The 20,548-nt window shown below is 40.5% G+C and overlaps 1 protein-coding gene across 8 annotated transcripts in view; it reads right to left on the bottom strand.

Moving 5' to 3' along the window:
* Positions 1–5,670: 5,670 nt before the first annotated feature.
* Positions 5,671–20,548, bottom strand: part of LIMCH1 (LIM and calponin homology domains 1) — a 179,512-nt gene continuing 164,634 nt past the window's right edge. For 6 of the 8 annotated variants that reach the window (XM_054825049.1, XM_054825053.1, XM_054825055.1 and 3 more), the window contains 9 exons: positions 19,311–19,403; positions 18,232–18,336; positions 16,731–16,867; positions 15,830–15,951; positions 13,897–14,020; positions 12,429–12,515; positions 9,936–10,044; positions 8,948–9,050; positions 5,671–6,377 (listed from right to left, as the gene is read on the bottom strand). In XM_054825049.1, coding sequence (XP_054681024.1) covers positions 6,352–6,377; positions 8,948–9,050; positions 9,936–10,044; positions 12,429–12,515; positions 13,897–14,020; positions 15,830–15,951; positions 16,731–16,867; positions 18,232–18,336; positions 19,311–19,403 — 906 coding nt within the window. In that variant the 3' untranslated portion in view covers positions 5,671–6,351. The remainder of the gene's footprint in view (positions 6,378–8,947; positions 9,051–9,935; positions 10,045–12,428; positions 12,516–13,896; positions 14,021–15,829; positions 15,952–16,730; positions 16,868–18,231; positions 18,337–19,310; positions 19,404–20,548) is intronic. The other 2 variants (XM_054825050.1, XM_054825052.1) reach the window with 1 other exon arrangement.

Raw genomic sequence — 20,548 nt, 5'->3', positions numbered from 1 at the left:
GGGTTTTTTTTTGCAAACTCTTTAAACTGCTGAAAGACTAATGGAACTAGTCCTTGCAGGAGGTATACAAACACCAGAAGCAGGTAACTATATGTATATATATTTAGGCTCATGCAAAATTCTCCAGGAGAGTCTCCAAGTTTGAGCAGGCTGTGGTGAGCAACAGGGTTTCCCACAGGGTGTCACACGCTTGAGGCGCAGCATTGCCAGAGATCTTCTTCGCCCATCCACAAGAAACGTGTCAGATGCCAGGTGTGTTGTATGGAAAGTATGCGTTACTGAGCTCCTGCAAACCAGAGACTAGGCAAAAGATTACTTTGAAGAGCTACGTCATGTGTTACGGGATAAGCATCATTTGTTATCTGATATTGGTGCTTAGCTTTTTGGAAGAAAAGGTTTGACCTAACCATCTGAGACATTTTCTGTCCCACAGGTCCTAAGGCTCTGCTCTGACACTCAATATGGGAAGCTACCAGGTAGTTTCCAGAGATGTGAACGGCACATCTCTGCTCCTGCGTTTGTCATTGGAGTACTTTGTTGTCTATAACCAGAGGTGATAGACAAAGGGAATTTTAAAACTGTTTTCTTCTTTCTGTTTAATAAATACTGTTATTTCAAGGAAAGATTTGCATTTCTGTTAATTTTGGTTTAGTGTCTAGACCCACGCCTTCTGTATGTTTTAAGCGGCAGGTTACCTGCTCAGAAAAAAATGCATCTGTGAACTATGGGTATGGCATTAGCTAAGAGAATTTGCAGTGCTTCACATGCAGTGTAGCAGATGGACTCTACAGATGAGTTAACAGTGACTCATAAGATTGTCTCAAATAATGGATTTTTTTTCCCTAAAAGGCTTAAAACCCCATAAGCTTTGGGGAGGAGAGCTCCAACAGCTACTCTTGCAGAGCATGGGGTATTCAGTAAGGTCTACAGAGCAGCAACTATAGCCTTGCAGAGGGGTAAGCATCCCTCTTGCCTGTCTAATTTGTGCTACATTTTATAGCAAAGATGAACAAGAAAACAGACACCACCACCCACCCCCAACCCCGCCAAATACCAACCCCACATTGTACTGTGAGAAAAGTCATAGTCCACCCTGTACTTTCTATCTCTGTTTTGGGCTTTTATTGCCTGCAAAACTTGAGCGGCTTCCAGTTTAGTCATTTCCCCTTATCAGGAAATTCAGATGAAATTACATTCCTACCGGAGGCTTTTAGAGGTATAGAGGAGTCCTGTTTGCCTTTACAGGAGATGTATTTTTCTGGCATCTTTTCTTTTTTTTCCAGCCAAGTAGTGGTCATCTGCTCGTTTCCAGTGTCCACAACCCCTTCTTCATTTTCACTGCAGACGTGTCTCTCAAAATGAACATTTTTGTCGTCTTGTTGCCCAGTTACCCAATGTCTTCTCAGAAGAGAGACAAGGTGGGAGAAAAACGGGTGAGCCCTCTCTCCACAAAGTTTATTGAGTACTTAACCAGCTCATAACATAACATTATCAGGAAGGGGATCCATCTGACCCAATCTTTGCTAAATTGGGCAGCAAGAACTGTACCTAAAGCTAATTTTCTGAACAAAGTGGTAGCCGCCTGCTTTTAACTATCCCCCAGAAGAGTTATCTGGACAAGGATCAATACTCATGAGATGAGCAAGCTACTGCTGTTTATTAGCTGTGCCTAGAGCCTCCAACAGCCACCAGAGCCTGGCTGCGTTCACTGATGACCTCTGCACCAAAACACTTGGTAAAGAGAGAAAACAAAGAGCAAACCAAAGGGGGTTGGTTGGAGCCCGGAGCAAGGGCACGGAGGAGGAAATGGGAGGAAACTGAGCCCTCGTCCCACCTGGCTGCGATGGGGGAAAGGGGACCGATGGAGGGAGGAGGCAGAGCGCTCTCCTGGGGGAACCTGGCACACGTCCCCCTCTGCATGGGGTATCCTCTGCCCCGATGTCTGACCCTCAGCTGTCACAGCCCTCTCCCCTCTCCCACCACCCCCTATTTCTCCCAAACACCCCTAGCTTCGTCCTGCTGCTCGGGAAGCCACTGTCCTCTCCCAGGGCACGCCGAGGTGCTGTTAGCAGGGTGGCCTGCCTCGAGGCCCTCCTGGCAGCCTTTGCTACCTGCAGACAAAGGTGTTAGTGAAGTAAGCAGGTGACCCAACTCCCTTTCTATAAGGTTTGTGGAATTATTTTGGCATTAAATCAGTGCCGGTGGAGCATGCCCCCATCGATGCCCTTTAGGATCATAAACAACTCTGGACAGGTCAGAGCTGCCAGGTCACATTAATCAGAAAATAATAATAATAATAGAAAAAAAATCATACCAGGATTTCCACCATTTTACTTGGCTCATAAGGGTCTCAATCACCAAAACTGTGCTTGTCTGCGTGCCCAGCAACCTTGGTGCAGAGCTGCTGAAGCAGAAATAGCTGCCTGGCTGCCTCCAAATCCAGCCTCAGAGCAACCTCCAGCGGCAGCGAGCTGTTCCGCAGACATGGCACCGATGCTCGCCTCTGGGAACCCCAGTCCGCCTTTTCCACCACAGGGTAACGCTGGCCTTCTGTCCAGAGATGTTGATGCAGAAATAATGTAAGACCACTACCATTTCCATTAAGGCACCAGGATAAAAATCTGCTTTCAAAAAATTAAATTGTCAGTACTTCCCCATGACTCATCTAACAGTCGAGATGTGCTTCTGGCACAAAACCAAACCCGTCATCCATTGAAGACCCAATTAAAAAGAAAAAAAAGGGGGCAGTTATTAGTTTAAAATTTTGTGTGAACTTTCTGCTGGTCACTGGTGAAGTCACATACTCGTTGAGATTCAAAAATCAGTGATACTGCAGCACATGCGTAACTAAGCACAAACTTGAGGATCTTTGCTATGTAGAAATGGAATTAACCAAGCACATATTTAGCTTTGCAATACGTAAGTGCTTTATTGAGTCAAAGTCTGAACCACAGTCCACCGACGTCAATGAAAGATCTTCAGAGGACTTTGGGTTCGACTCACAAAAAGCCATCTCTGCTGGTCTTTTACCACGATACCCACACATGCTCTTGGAGATACAGCTTACAGCAGCAATCCACAGGGTACTGTCCCACCTCAAGTACGTCTTTTTCATTGTCTCATCTCATATACTAAGTTTTGTGGAACATAGCGCAGTTGAACGTGCCCCAATCAAGCAGAAGATTTTACCGAAGGGATGTACGCACTCTGCAATCCAGTTTCACAGACACATCGCATGCAATAAAAGTTAGTTATAATAAGTAAAATCAACACCACCAAAGGTAATCAACATTTTATTTATAAACATACATTTACTATAAAAGCTGTTGCATTTTAGACAAGTTTTCCTAATTTCCAGAGGCATTTTAGAATAAATAAAATAAAGATTAGCATAACTGGTATTCAACATTAGCCCCAGCTAGGACAGCTATCCTTGTCCTTGAATGGACATGCAGATAAGGATGGTCCCCTTCTGGTTCACCAACCTTTAGGACATTCACTGAAAACTACAGATGTACTGCATCAATAACACTACATAGCAAGAGTAAGGAAAAAGTACACCATGGAAAATGGGTTTGTGAAATACAGATGGGTTATGACACCTGTTCAGGTCCTTTGAAGTAGTAAGAGGCTAAATAAATTCTGAAACATCTAAAACCCATTACATACATTGTACTTGCTTAGCAATAATAAATCATTTTTTGCATCAAATACATTTACATTGTAGTTCAACTGTAGTAAAGTGTTATTTTTTTCTGTGCTCAAAGTTCCTGATAAGAAATGTATCATGTTTATGTGTTTAAACTGAAAAAAAAAAAAAAAATTAGCCTGAACGAATTTCTCATGTAAGACTCCAAAGGAAATGTAAATTCAAACATAAGCTGTTGGCAAGTACGATTTAGATAACTGTTGAAAATGATATTGTGCTGGTGAATAGATGTTCATGAGGGGGAAGACTCGTCGTCTGAGAATGCCACTTCATTTCGCTTTATATACAATCAACTTTGCTAAAACATGCATATATGAAACTAATTGATAGACACTGGGATCAATTTCTAAGCAGCTTCAGAGATCCAGTGGTGTGTCTGCAGTGCGATGCATGCCCCCCCTCCCCTCGCCCATGCGTTTTAGTCCCAACCATGCTCCTAAGCCCTTTGGGCACTTACCCCTACGTGAATGAGACGCAGATCTAACCTCTGTGACTACCAACCCTTTTACACACTGGGGACCGATTTGCACATCTAAACTCTACCACGTGGGTGAAGCGGTGTTAGCGACTCATACCAAATAGATGCACAAGCATGCATGGTCTCGTTTAAAAATTAGGCCCAGACTTCATATATTCACATAGCCTTAACACAGCACATAGAATTACACAGATGTACAAAGTCGGTTATAAAATCTGCTTCTTGAATTTCCATGTTACGCATTATTTGTGGGAAAATGTTATGATGACCACATGCAAAGTGTAAACATCCTGGTTATCAAAATCCTTTAACGGTAAATCATGCAGATGGTTAATCAAAGTATTAGACATCACTGTTTTATTTCCAAAACATTTTTCTGATTTTAAATTTTTTTTTTTTAAAAATATTCCCCAGGTGAAGTCCATGAAGGACGTCATCTTTTTGGATTTATTGCATCCATAAGTCATCGTTGACTGTGTGCAACAGCTTTGCATTTTCTAAGGCACAATTTTAAGGACGTAACATGTAACTTTCCAGTAGATAGTCACACTGTCCTCCACTGACAACATCCTACATGGGTTTTCAATGGCATGCAGTTTTGCATGGGTAAGCAACTCACATGCAAGCAACTGTCTAGTGTTTAAATAAATAGTTGCTAGCTATAGAACAACTCAAAATTATTGCTTCCCTAATAATCACTTCATTTCCATTTACCAACACATCAAAAGACAACGGATGTGCACATACATAAATTAAATCTCTATTAATTTAGTTTTACCATGGTTTTAAGGCAGAACAAGTAGATCTTTTTTCCCCCCACCATTTTAAGTTGCATCATGAACTGCCAAGATGGGATATTTCCAATAACTGTTACCCAAAAAGTGCTAGGATATTTTACAGTCGCAGCACATCCCCTAACCTTGTGTTGTAGATAAAGTGACACAGCTCTGACTGCTGTTTTAACGAGCTGCTGGATCACTTTAGTGAGAAGCACGTGCTTAATCAAAAAGCACAAAGGAAAACTGGCCCGAACGCAGGCAAGTTCAAGTTTTTTTGCCTACTGCTGCCAGCCTCCTCCCTGCCCGCCTTCCACACTCCCGGGTTTTGCTGACTTTATTGGGGTGGTGTATGGAGGAAGACAGCCTCAAGGCTGTTTAATTCCCTGCTCTGGAGGGCACCCACAACACACGTGTTTCTCCGCATGAGATTTCAACCAACCGTAATGTTTGCAAGTGAACAAGCAGATCTCAAACCAACTCAGACCATCCATGGGCAAGTTACACGCCAAAGAGGAAAGCTTCACCATAGCATCAAACCACAGCTCGGAGACTCACAGTTCAGCTACGTCCGCCCACTCGGCCGCCTCTCCCCCACATCACCTTTCATCGAGTTTAATAGCAACACGGGCTGCTGAACTTAGTAAGAAGGATTGCTCCTATCGGGAATCTTGCCATTGTTAACGGTCTACAGTCTTTAGGTTTAATGAAGAAATTTTTATTTGAGAGAATATTAAGCTATAGTCATGAACATTACTTGAGGTACACAAACAAAAAAATCCTATCGCTAAAGGTGCAATAATTTATTTGTATAACTCCTACCCTCCACTGAAGGTAATATAAACACAAAATGCTTCAGAATTACAGGATGTATTATCAAACTAGTCTCTGTATAAAAAAAGTTATAGCTTCAGTTATAACAGAGAAGTCGTGCTGTGATGTTTAGTTTTTCAAATGCACTGATTAGATACTATCTTAAAATTACTTCTCAGCTCAAGTTGGCATATTCTATAAAGGTTCTGTAAACTTAAACTTTTTAATTCCTAGAAATGTTAAAACAAAACAGCTTTATTGCATGTTTATTTTCTTATTACTTTCAAAAGAACAAGGTAACAGATGGGAAATCATAAGCATACCTGAAAGGTGGGAATTTTTTTTATAGTACTTAGGCTTTGCCTTCATACATGTCTTGCAAAATTTCTTAAGAAAGGGAAAAACCAACATATTGCATTTTAAAGGAGCAGGTGCAGCGTTTTTATGAGTTTTTCAAAATGAGATGAGAGCCATGATGTCCATGGATTCAAGCTCTTACAAGTGATTGTCTGGAGGCAGCCGATACACGTGAGAAGAGAGTTCCTTCTTGAAAGTTATTAGGACTGAAAGTCATGTCACAATGTAGTTGGCTGTCCAGCAGCTGGGTAAAAAAAAAAATCAAACCAAGTCATTAGTTGACAAATTTTAACAAACATACACAGGCTTTTCCTCATGTGATCTCTACAATCCAAAAAAAACCCACATCTGGAAATATGTATCATTTGTGCCCTGCTTCTTTTTCTTCCTGCAAAGCTGTGGCACTAACTGCAAAGAAGGATTCAGCGTAACTCCAGTGGAAATATATTTTCCATGCCATATGGACAAATCCATTCTGCGCGCACTTTTATTCCGTTTTAGTCTTGAAGTACTTGTAGGTGTATTTACTTTTAGGTTCTGCAGTGGAAGAATAGTAAAGCAAAGGACCGATGAGTGATCTTTAGCCGTGCCTGGGTTGAGTTACAGGGTAATACAGAGTGCTTGTGTTACTTGGCCATACAGGGAATCTCATGAATTTACTTCTTGCCTCTGACTTCAGCACTCACAAACCTGTAACTTTTCCCTGTGTCTGACACTGAATATCAAGTTCCTTTTCTTGTGAGGTTTTATTGTAGAGAAATAACCTACCAATAAAACCTCATTCACTTTTATTTGAAAAATAGAAACATTTTGGACCCCAGACCACTACATAATCTTTAATGCTTTTCTCTCTTAAGGTTTTTGATAATTCATTTTGAAACAGAATCATCCACAGTTCTGGTAGCCAAAATATTTAATTGAGATGTCCATAAACATCTGAAAACAATAATGATTAATTCTGGGTTGGTCAGAGACTGTCAGTTGTGCACGCTGCTGTACAGGTTTTCAGATGTAGCCGCAGGGGCAGGAAGGCACGAGCTGTGCAGTCAGGCAACAAGATTTTATATTGAGCATCACAGTTCCCAGAACTGAAAGGCAAAACACTAACATTGCACCAGTTTGTTCTTCAGTTCAGATGTGGAGCCCATCAAATTCTAGTTAAAAATGAGCAACTAGCCATATTTGCAGTTTTATCAAAATCAGTCCCTTTGAAACTGTCAACAAGAGCCAGTGTAACTTAAATTCAACTAACTCATATTTTAGAGATTTTGCATGAAGAGTGGACACAACAGGAGGAAGCAATTTGTCGGAAAAAAGACAAACCCTTGCCATGATTATTGTTCAGGAATCATACATTTCCTCAAAACCTATTCCCTCTGTCATAGACCTGGTTGCCGTTGTGCTAGGTACGTACTAATGCATAACTTTACTGCACAAAACACTGTGCACAGCTCTGCACTGCATTTTCTAGCATTACTAGCTTATAGCATTACAGCATATAAGCTGATAAATAATTTATTTGAGCCTTCATTTATCCTTAAGGGGCCTCAATTTTTATTTAACCAAAAAAGATTAAGAAAAAGAAAATATGACTTTTATCACCTTCCTCTCTTTTTTGTGTAAAGATGGATGCGCAAATGTATATTTTAAGGGTCAGGACCTCATCCACATGAGGAAGGTTTATAGCATCAAGCTTAAAGAGGAAAAGCTATTTCTGAATGTGTCAGGTTAAATAAATAACAGTACAAAGTTGCTAACATTCCTTAGCAGAATTTAAAAAAAAAAAAAAATCACCAAACAAACCGTTATACAATAGCACCCTCTAGCTCTGCTGATGGGGAAATACCTCTCTCCTGAAACACCAGAGAAAAAAATAATTTATTCTGCTAGGAAAGGTAGGCAGGTACCTTTCCTACTCCTGGATTTCCACAGCCACTGCTTTTGAAAAAGACAAAGGGAAATAGTAAGTGAAAAGAGCTTTATATCTCCCCTTATCAGTTAGGACTGTAGGCAGTGAATATACTGAACAGTGACATGTATCAGGAAGGCAACAATTACTCCTCTGTCTCTTTTCTGTGTCTTACTGTTTTCCACAAAGTAAAAAGCCAGCATGAGCACTGCCCATCTCATATCATTAGTGACATCAGGGTGAAGCTGAAATGCTCCAGCAATTTGGTATCAGTCACAGAAATCCAGGATGAGGAAGGAGATTCAAGTGACCTGCTCTAAGGCAGAAAAATGCATCAAGTTTTTTTCTGACATGCGACTGTGGCTCATTCTCCAAAACTTGCAGGAAGCAACACTTTAGCACATGTCTGGGGATACCACCACAAGCATTCACTATGAGTTACAGAATGTTCCTAATATTTTCCTTGACTGCTTTGTCTGCAAATGGAGGTCTGGAGATATAAAAAATGGGAACTTCTCCAAACAAGCCCCAGAGTCCTAGAGCTAGTAGAAGTATCTACCTTGTCTCATGTGATGTGACAGATCTAAGCCTTCAGGACATGCAACGTGTGTACGCAATGTAGGAGTTTGTATTTATGCACAGAAACAGCCTTTAAGTCTAATATTGCTGAGCAGAGATCTTCTGGGCAAGGTTTAACGGACTTGGAAATCTTTTTTGATACAAGAGGATGATTAAAACAGCATGGGAAGGCTCCTCTTCCCATGGCGAAGCTATGCCTGGGTGGCAAAGCCATTTGGGCATAAGGGAGAACACATCTCTTCCAGGAGGAGAAAAACTCATCAGTTAAAATCATGGCAACAGTATTGTTAGAGTTCATTGTCCTTTGGATGGGATTTGGTACTTACTTCTGGATCGGATATAACAATCGTTGCAGTTCAGAAGACCATTTCTAATCCTAACATCTGTCCCACTTGCTGCGTCTCCCAGCTGTCCCTTGCAAATGCCACACTGTCAGTTGAAGAACAGAGAAAGTAAGAGAGACCATACCCTACTATCTGTCACAGTTCTCCCCAAATTTTCACTTTTGTTTCAATAGTTCTTGGAACAGCAAGAATAAAATAACCCCCAGAACCCAGCCCATACTCCTGGAGCACTGCTCAGTGAAAAGTTTATTTTAAAGCCAATGGTATTTAGGACTGGATTTCAGCAGTCTCCACTTGTACAAAAGTGAAGTCTAGTGATTTTAAGGGACATCTGATTTTGACGTTGCTTTCTGGAGCCAGACTATTTGTGCTGGACTGGAGGTTTAGAGAGGCCAGAGGTTTAGTTTAGGTAAACGTCTAAAACCAAAAAAGGCTCCATGAACGTCTAAAATTAATTGGGCCAGAGATAATGGAAATGGACACTTTCTGAGTTCTCTGGAAAACACTATCTTCAGACACTCAAGAACAGTTGTGAACTGTTTCTGTTGAGAGCTCTGGTGAAAGGCTGACAACATCGTCCATTCCATAGTCAAAGCTTTTGAACCATGGGTCAGATCAAAGATGGTTTCGGGACTGACTGGGTTTTGAAAAAAACCCGCTCAATGTAACTAATCTTATATTTAAAACCAATGAGTACAAGTGGGAAATTATATGATGCTTCCTTCTGTAATAGAGGAAGCTAAGTTTGCTTGCTAAATTACAGGTTTTAGTCCAATTAACATGTCTGACAACAAAATAACACATTAGCTGTGTAACTTCCACTTCTCTACAAAGAAACAAACACACAAACATACATAAACATGTGAATCCCTTGGTCCTCTTCTTTTCAATGTCACATCTATATCTCAATATATTCTCTCCTCAAACTGTGCATGACTTGAGATTTTTCTTAATAAAGCAAGAGACGTACCCTGAAGCACTGAATATGGAAATAAAGACCAAGTGTTTCAATAATCATGGCAGCTCCTTTTCCAAGAGGAAGCCCACAGGTAGAACAAAGCTTCTTTCCGCTGACAGACCTAGGAGACAAACATGACTTTAAGAAAACAGAACAGCAACTGATGCTAAAATGTACCCAAATGTTTACACAGGTTTATGGAGCGGGACAGGATGGGAGGAAGGAGCATTGGAGGGTGTCACATAAATACACGTTGACCCTTCAACCCTGTTGCTGATCAGCCTGCACGTCTGCCTTGCAGAGAAGCAAGCAGAGCACTTCAAATGCGTGAATGCAGAGCAGCCCAGACCCATTTCCCTGCCAGTCTACTGTGCTAGATCAAGGGAGATGCAAGCTTCTTAACAGAGACCCAGATGGCAGGGAACCATGCCTGTGGATTACCGAGACCCAGCCAACGCCACAGCAATCAAAGCAGATATTCACACAAATTACCCGTCAGACTCTCAGCCTGTATATTTTTCAATTTGTTGCAAACAGGTTTGCTTACTGCAAGTCAGAAGGCAGGGATGCTGCTCTCACACCCAAAGAAGCTGGCAAAGTCAATAGTGGCAGCATAACTGCAGCAGCACAGACCAGGCATCAGGGAGTTGCTAACTGATTTTAGTCTATGCTGCTGCAGTTACATGCCTGTTAGCATTACACCTAGTTAGAGCTGAAATCAGATCTCCATCTGCAACACAAGAATACTGCAACTCTCTCCTTAAGCTTCAGTCTTGTCCAGACTTTTCTAGTAAATCAGCTGTTTGATGGCAGCTGGGTGAGGGATCAGAGCCCCAGGAATAACTGTTTCCCTTTTTCACAATGGTTCTAATGGCAGTGCAGGCGCACACTTCCATGTATTTCACGCTCTTCCCTTCTCACCTGTCTGCCAGAACTGATGCTTGTCTAGTGAGATGAACCTGAGACCAAAAGGGAGCACCTTGACATTATGTGTCATCCATGCTTTTTTCAGCCAGGGCTGAAACCAGGAGAGAAACTTTGGGATACTTCTTGAGTTTTGAGAAGATGGTTTGATGAAATTGTACACAGATAAGCAAGTTTACAACATCTTGGTTTATGGTTTTGGTGCAACAACATAATAAGCCACCAACAGAGACAGATCTGGACTGCATCATGATAAAAAAGCAATTTAAAAAAAAAAAAAGCAGAAAGACTCATGTCACAACCAGAAGACTGTCCTTGCTTCCATCTAATCTCCGTCACTCCTGCCGAGCCCATCATTCTTTATCCCACCACGTACACTGACAGCACAAGCACCTCACTGTCTTGTTGCTTCATTCCATTATCCCTCTTAGAATAACTTCCCTGTTTCTTCTCCTCCCCTACACCTTTATGCCTTCTGCTCACATCCCTCTGCATTATTCTTGAGTCTAACTTTGTTTTCACTTCTTCTCCATATCAGAGTTATTACAAGGACAAGTTAAAGTGCTTTGGGAAATTTTTTAAGAGAAGTTTTCTAATCTTTTAGTGGAACAATGAATTACATCCCATCCATTGTTTCCAAAACTAAGATTTATTTCAGGAAAAGATCTTGGAAAAGGGTCTCAGATCAGGATATACCTGCTAAATAATATGAAGTAGCTATCATGACTAGCTACATGTAGCAAGAAATTATCTGCAATCCCATCAAAACTGCAATTACAATTGGAAAAAAGAGAAGAAATTGTTCACATAAAAATACCTAATAGTTTCACATCAATGCAAATGGCATCAGAAGGAGGGCTTTGCTGTCAGACATGAAGAAAAATGTTATTCAAATAGAACAAAAACTTGCTGTCTTTTCTGTGTTGTATTACTGTATTTAATAAGCCAACTGATTTTAATACACTCCAAATTGTCAGTGACTCTATCAGGCCACAGTTAACATTTATTTAGAGTTTGTACACATATGTCACTGAAAGCTGCACAGCTCATTGCCTGAGAGAATCAAATCTCCAGGAGATGAGCACAAATGTAGAAAACTTTAAAAAAAGCAGCAAAAAAGCAAAATGTGTTTCAAGTTTGGAAATTAAGGAAAAGGATTTCTTTTTAAATCAGTAAGTGTTGAAGTGTCAGTGGGTGACAAAATCTAGAGCATACCTTGCTCCTGAGCATGTGACTATTCACAGTGAAGACAACATCCTTTGGCTTAAGTGCTCTGAACTCACGCTTTACTGCTTACTTTGACTGGGGCTTATATTATCCCATTTCAATTTCGTTGAAATTTCAATGATCAAGCAGAGTCCTACAGCTGCTTTCTGAACTGTGTTATTTGAAAACATAACAATACTGCTGAAGTAGGCAAGAAATATGGGAGAGGGAGCTAAGTGTTTATTCCGTGGACGGTTATGAATTGCAACATTTAGAAGAATTAATAGTGCATCCACATAATATTAATGTGATCTACGCTGCGGTAGTTCACCAGTGACTACAAGATGTATTTGGTCTGCAAAATTCCTTATTGACCTTTTGTACCTGTTGGGTGACTGACTCAGAGCTGCAGGAGAGCAGGGAGATGGTGGCCCAGATCGGAAGTTCTCATGATAGCCTGCCCTAAAATACAGGAGAGAAAATGCATTACTACAGCTGAAGAACAATTAAAACCAGAGGTTTTGTATTGAGAAATTCCAGCTGATGGATTTCAGGATTCCCAGCTCTAAAGATTTTACCTAAGGAAAACAAGGTATAAATTTGCTGTCCACTGCCATTTTGATACAACGAAAAATAGCACATTTTTTGGTTCTGACTCGTGGTCTGCTTCCTATTGCTCAATCAGATAACTCACAAGGTAATCATCCATGTGCAGACTCCTACCCACCCATCAACCCAAGGCAGATCACACTGTGACAAAGGAGGGTTAAGCCAAGATACAGCACCCTGAACTCTCTGTTCCCCAGGGGATGTGCACAGAAGCACACTGGTAGAGCAGATGTGGGGTTGTTGATGGCGGGTCTGTGCCCTTTACTGAGTAAAAAGGCATCTACTAACACTGGAAAGTGGTTTATTCTTATTTGTGTCCATTCTCCCCTGCAAGAATTTGGTGAGAAAAAACATGGATGTTTTTTGTTATCAGAAATCATAGGATCGATTCAACCTCTCACTGCTTAAAGCTGTTTACAGGTTAAATAACAATTTTCTCAAACACACATGAGCAGTTTGTTATGAGGAATAGGTAATCAAACCTCAGTCTACATTAGTTTTGACTGGATACAAGCTTCAGAGAGGTAACACATATCTTGCAGGAGACTGTGTTCATATATATGCTAATGAAAACAGATGTTCCCTTCTCATTACAGAGGTACAGTTTTTGCAAATATTAGGTAAACATATCCCTTGTTTACTGAAAGAACTGGAGTTACTTTTTAGTAATGCTCACTCAAAAACACAAGGCAAAGCATCAGAGAAGAAAAAACCTCACCAAATTTATAACAGAAAGAAAATACTAATCTCTATGTATCTTCTTTTAAAAGCTATAATCCTTAAAGAACTAGAAAGTAGCAATCAATGTGTGTTTGGAAGCTGGGGAATGAAGCTCTCAGATACCAACTTCAAAGAGGCAGACTCCTCCTGACATTCCCACCTTGATATTTAGCCACTTACTAGCTATAAATGTTTGTCTTAGGGACTTAAAATAAATGAAGCACATGAACACCTACACAGATGAGTGTTTAAAGACCTAAGGAGAAAGAAGACAGAGAGTGTCAAGGAGGAGGTGTCCTCCCTCATGAAACTAGTTACCGGGGTACCCGTAATGGGAAATGAAGTGGATAAACATTAGCAATTCTGGTGGAAAAGCCAGGAATCAAAGCTGTCTGCACACTGCAGGACTACCTGTGAAACTTAACCAATAAAGAATGCTGAGTAGGAATATAAGGGAGAACAGAGTGAGCAGGACTTCTCAACCTCTGCAATAATCTTTATTTTACGTTCTCACCTCCTCGTTTCTCCGGCGGAGCTCGGTTGCTGTCCTGCATTCTGGCCCAGGAATGGTCTCTGCCGGATGTCCTCTGCGCGATGCGGTGACTGCTTTGTCAGCAACTGCTGATTCCAGGAGACGTCTACAATGGGAAGTGGGGAAATCTCAGTACTTGTGATAAAATGTTTTTGTCAATACTTATAGCGCGGCATAGCTTGTGGGCACACCGTAAAGGAGACATGAGATGTACTCTTACTTAAAAATAAGTTCTCAGAAACTCCACACAAAGTCAGAGACAGGCTCTGCTACACCAGAAGACCTCCATGGGACAATGTGCCCTTGCATTACCTTCCCATACACATGACCTACCCCGCTGCTTAATCTCAGTTTCTGAAGAGGGAAAGGGAGAGGTCAAACAGTTGTCCACAAATAGCACTTGGGAAAATAAAAAATTTCCATCCCAAGGAAGGACCAGAGAAACAGAAACTTCCTGTGGTCTCAATATCAAGAGTTAAGAGGAGGGTGGTGTAGTCACTGCTCTCCACAAGCCTACTGATACACAGATTTCTTCCCTTGTAATTTCCTTATGTGTCGCAGATGGTTGCACAAGGCTCAGTGACAGTATCAGCCTCCCAGCAATATGCAATGATCTGTGATGCCCAGGCAGCCAGCCGTCCCATCTTCAAGACAGAGCACACTACCTGGATACTTCCAGATTAATTCTGTGGCTCGCAGGTTGGGGAGGACCTTACCCTGTTGTGCACCAACCAGCTGGTGTAGAGGAGAAGAAAAACTTCATTGGGACCTATGAAAGGCCTGTTACCTGGTTTTGATATCAAGACAAAAAAAAAAATCCTAGTCCTGACTATTACTGGATTTAAGGAGAGAGCAAAGATGTGATGTGTTAAGGGGCAAGAAAGAAGCTGTCAGAATATTTGTAGGGGATCAGTTGTTGAAGAGAACCTAGAAAAAAGCCTGATTAGCAGAAGTTGTTAAAAATTGTCAAATCTTTGAACTTTGTTTAATCACTATTATAAATCCACAAGGATGGACTGCTGGGCAATATCTTCTGTTTTCTTTATTTGAGAAATCTGTGTCAAAGCACTAAGAATACAATAAAATTGTGGCCAGGGAAAGCAAACATGCTAAGTTTAACAAATTGAATTTGCATTTGGAGCAAGTAATAACACTGAAACCTTTTCTATACATAGATGTTTCATTTTTTAGAATCATCAATTTTGATGCTAGACTGAAAAATCTAAAACTCAATTTCAAAATCTTTAGTCCTACTTATTTATTCTCCACCATTCACTTGCATCAGATAATGACGCTAATTTAGTGAATTTGCCTTTTCTTTAGGGTGACGCTGTTGACAGCAATGCTTTGAGGAAATTCCTTCATTCAAAAAACCCATCAATATTTATGAGAGCTTAAAAAAAATCTATTAATTTTAAATGTTATCAGACATTTCTAATAACAAAATTGATACAGGTGTCACTTTAGAATTGGCTTGAAATTCTTACACATTACAGGTAGTGATTTTTACTGGACTGAAATGGACATAAAGAATCTAATTAGCTACCAAAACATGAAAGAAGTGTTGAAAATATGCTTTCTATATCAAGATAAATCCTATATGTATGTAAGATTATGTAAAAGATGGAAGATAACTGTGTTTAATTACTACTGTAAACATGCAGGCCTATAAATGAGATTCCTACCTGCAGCTGAAACATTCATCTCTGACAAAACGAAGATTTTAAATTTCACCTTAACACATTTATCTTTGCTAACAGAAAATAACTTTTGAATCTGAGACATTCAAATTTTGAAGATATATGTGGACTGTTAATTTCCAAAATTCTTTGAGTTAGATTTTGAGACACCATATATACCTGCGAGATTTCTATTTGGAAAAGAATACATGCGTATGAAGAGTCTGGACTCTCACCCTGAGTCAACGGCAGATTCAGCCTGGCAGGCGAGCTGCGCTCCAGCAATGGCACCTGGTGGTCCTGTTCACCTCCTTTCAAGATACCCGTCTCTGGGTGTCCTGAGAGCACCTTATTTCCACTGCCAATAAAAATAAGCCACATTGTATAAATAATGCCGGGAAAAATGCCACCTAGAACATAATGGCAAAATCAGACTTTTGAATATCAGTCTATTTTTTGCAACAAGATTTTTGTTATTGTGGCAGCAATGACAAAACAATGAGGATAAACTGTCATGAATTAACAAGTCTCCAAACATGCCAAGTCTTCCTACTTCCCTCACACACTGCCACTCTTACATGCACTAAAGATCATTCTGGATTTGTGGAAAATGGCTTCTTTGCCAGAGAAACACCTTTTCTCAGTGTTCTCTATCCAGTGTTCAGCATCACCAGATGCTTCTCATGTTTGTGAAAGCTGTTACAAGCAGCTGGGCAGAGACCAGGACTTTGAACACCATCTGACGAGTTTGGGTACAGCACTTCCAAGACAGCCAGGCAATCTCACACAGAATCTGAGTGAAAACAGCTACTGCTCCCTTATTCCTCAAAATGGCTTGTGAACTTGTACACGAGACACAGTGCAGTGCCACACAGATGATGTCTGAGCTGTCTAAGCTCTGATCTTGTTGATGTGACAGCCTTTCAGCAAAGCCATATTCTGAAAAGGCAAGCCTTCTGATACGCAAAACTAGTGCTGCGCAGTGCCATATATGTGTAAGCCTGCGGCAAGTGAATATTGATTGGGATATATTATACCTATCACCAGGCCACCAGATGCTGATGCTCCAGCGTTAATCATGGGCAGATGTGACACAAAACTCCACAGGGCTAAGAAATGCTTAGGCTTGATCCATACCTCCTCTTTTCTTGACAGAGTTCATTTTCCTTGCTTTTCGGAGATGGTATACTGTCCTGCTCCCAGAGCAGCTTTTTCTGCCTTGTAACTTCTTTTTGTTTGTCTTCCTCTGGAGAGCTGTTTGAATCAGTTGTGTTCTAGAAGACAGCAGGGGAGGGAACAAACAGCTTCCCTTGAATTTGGCATCAGCACACGCATGAAAAAAGCACAAGCTGTCCCCAGATATATCGTGTTGACACACCTTATTATCATAAAGAGCATCTCACATTATACAGTGGAATCATTTGACCTTGGTAAGGCTAAGTTTGAATTTAAAAAGGACTTCAGCTAAAATAACTAATTGCATAAAATCGAGCATGAAACAAAAAAGTGCAGGACTGACGAATTATGAGATGGTGCTCAGGATAACAAAATAAAACTTGCCACTACATATTTTCAGCAGAAATCTTTGAATGACTTTGAGAGTCTAGACAGTTTCCCGTTGGACTTGGGAGGACTTTGTGAGGGATCTCAGCTTCCTGACTCTGCCAGGAGGCAGAGCATTACTTACACGCTCTGGGCATTCTCAAATGGCAACACCAGTACTGCTTCCAAAATGGTACTGGAGTGGGTCATACCTGACTGATGGAGCTTCAGTAAGCCATGGCACAAGTTCCTTCACTTATGGGTGCAGGCACTGCCCTGAACGTGGCATAAGCAACTCCATCCAGCAAGTTACTGCTACACATTCGTGTGGGAAAAGGGCCATGGCTAACACCCCTGCACAGGGATGGGTTATAAGAGGGGGCAGGAATGGCAAGAGGAGAATCAGATGATACAGTACTCCTAATCCTGGAGTTGAATGGAAAAAGGCAGATGTCCTCTTTGATATGGGTGCCTTAGGCAGGAGAAAGTTAAGTCTGGGAATCCCACATTTATTCTACTGATCTCACCTGGGGTGTCATTCTCTGATTGCTGGCAAACACTTATTTAATTAGATGCTAGATGCATTGAGTTAAACATTTTGTGCCGCATAAGCCAAAAGAAAGTAGAGAGTGAACACTCCTTTGTTCATTTTTCTGCTTTCTAGGAGGAATGGTGGGAGAGAGAAGGAGGAAAAGCGGGGATGCAGGATTCAGTCTCATCTCAGATATGCTTACAGTATGGATTCAGGGAAATCACTTCAGATTTTGTTGGCTTTGAGAAGGTAGTTAAAACAAATAGAAACAGGTGACTGGTTTTTTATAGCACCAGCTAAAGAAGAGAAGCAGCTGCAAAGAGAGGAAGTATCACCTTCTGCTGTTGCCTAAAACAGGATGGTACCAGTTTGCTTGGGAGTATGGCTCTTCAGTTGTAAAAATATACAAGCTACAGCACTCTGAGGTATCACCAGCCATGGAAAGGATCCAGGGAATACTCTTACTCTTACTGTTCCTAGACTTTGCTGGTTTTAGTGAAGAATGAAACTTTGCACTGAAGATAGCTTAGTCTTCATGGACTTACTAATCCATGAGAAACTCACCGCTGTCTTGTTTCCTTCAGTCGTAGAGGAAGAGGAGGAGAGGAGCTCAGCAGAGTTTGAAGAAACAATGAATGGAACTACAGTATCCTCAATTATCTTACGTTCCTAAAAAAAAAAAAAAAAAGAGGATCAGGAGACAGCAGGGGTTAAAAATACAGACTGTCAACTATGAACTTAAAAAATAGAATCATAAAGTTTGGCTACATGCTCACATTTAGATGGCTAGGTAAGGACCTGTGGTACCAAGAATAATGGTAATACCTCCATTTTTAATTTGCTTCAAGGTTTTGCACTCCCTTTCCTTTTACCATTACCATCTTTGAGATGGGATGTCCAAAACTGGAAAGAATATTCCACTTGGGATGGCACCACTGTTTCTCACAACACCAGTCTACTAAATATCATATAAAAACATGGTACCTGAGAAACTTCTGAAAGTTGAAAAAAAATATTTCTTGTTCAGATGACAAGTATGGCCCTCAAGCACAGATGATAAGACATCAATTTGCATAATGTACAACTAGTCAAACTGAAAACAAGAATGTTTTCCAATTAATTTCCTGCAATAATGACCCACATAGAACAGAAGAAAACCACTATCTTCTATATTGTCAGTATTCTACAACTGCAAACTTTGAACATTTCCTGTGATTTTTTTTTTTTTTTTTAACAAGGCCAGTTTACAAAACATCTACATGATCAAGCGCAAGGCAGACATCAATTTCCTCTGGAGTTCCACCAAGTCCAGACACCAAGTATACGCCAAATCGCACAAGGCTCTGCCTCCGGAGGGAAGTCTGAGCGTGCCCAGACACAACCATACTGACTCACTCTGACTTACACAGCAATTAGACACCGCCGCCTATGTGGAGTTTCCGAGGATACCTGTCTAAATATTTAAATATTGTTCCTCAGTGCTCATGGTAGTGTTTAAGAGAAACAACCCTCCTGAGAATTCAGCCTTGAGAAGGCTTTTAATTATTTAATTCAGGTATGGGATTTTTTTTTAGTTACGTAAATGGGTGCATTTAAATACAAAGAAAAAGTCAATAAACAACCTCCTTCCTTGAGCTTTATACCTCCTCGTAGTATCTACGCTCCTCCTCTTCAACTTCTCTCTGGGCCTTTTCCCATTCCTCTTTCAGCTTGTCCTGCTCCTTCTGATACTTCTCCTGTAAGAGGATACAAATACAGGTAAATTCAGAACATTCTGTATTAGCAGTAAATCCTGAGGTATCTCCACAGTGAAAATGAACCTGCTAAGAGTGGTTTAATCAGAAATAGGATGAAATAGGAAGATAAACATTTGAAACATCCGTGGGTGTCAAAAGAAGCTTCTCCTTCTCCTCCCCCCACTTGTTTCTAGCACTTAGATTTACCACCCTCAAACCACAAGGAACTTTTAACATACTAGAAAAAGGTTAATTTGTTAGAAGTTTTAAAATCTTTGGTCAGAAATTAAATTTGTGCTCAACAATTTCAATAATTCCTTGTTTAATATACAGTATCAAGAGTTCTAAAAAGTTATCACACACCCCCCAAAACACTTAGGCATGGATTTTATATTAAAAACTTCAGCAAAGTAGCATATAAACAAGCAGGTTTTGAAGATACTGGGACTAATTTAAGAGAGATGGCAGTACAATTTAATGAATGATGAATACCTGTGCAAGTTTAAAAGACAAATGGATAGCGTGTAAAGGTTTGAAGAGGGCAAGCTTATAATTAGCTAAGTAGCTTATTTTCTTCCTTGATGAAATTATTTCTTGAGAACTGTTTTCACACAGTTTTGCATGAAAAATTATCTTAAAGAGACTGTTTGACAGAACTGGTTTGACAGAACAGTGACTTCCATATCCTTTTTACACCAGTTCCAACTTCTGTTCAATTTAGAAACCACAGCTGCCTAATCCAGAAGAGATGCATTCACTATTGAGAGAACACTCACATATGCCAGAAAAATTACAATGAGAATTTTACACCATTTAAAGAGGAAACAACCATATTAGCTAAAAAGAAATAATCTCAAGAAAGCAGTAGAGTCACAAGTCATTCTTAAAAGATGAAAAGACTCCATTTTATTGTTCTCCATCCTTTGACAGTTGTTTGCTCTTCTGTTACACAGAGGAAAGATTTGATGTTTTTGGGACCAAACCTAATTACACTTTCAAAAGACACTACTGACCAACGGGGAAATTCAAGTTCTCAGGGCCACTGCACTTCTCCCAATGAGAAAACAAACCCAGACTTTTACAGCTTACTCTACCACTAGGAAAAGCAGTGGTTGTTTTGAGGGCGTTTCCTCCCATCACAAAAA

This window comes from Grus americana, chromosome 4 (assembly GCF_028858705.1).
Source record: "Grus americana isolate bGruAme1 chromosome 4, bGruAme1.mat, whole genome shotgun sequence".
In the NCBI taxonomy this organism is placed as follows: domain Eukaryota; kingdom Metazoa; phylum Chordata; class Aves; order Gruiformes; family Gruidae; genus Grus; species Grus americana.
Note: the sequence above shows the minus strand (reverse complement) of the source record. Positions and strands in the feature narration are given on the sequence as shown.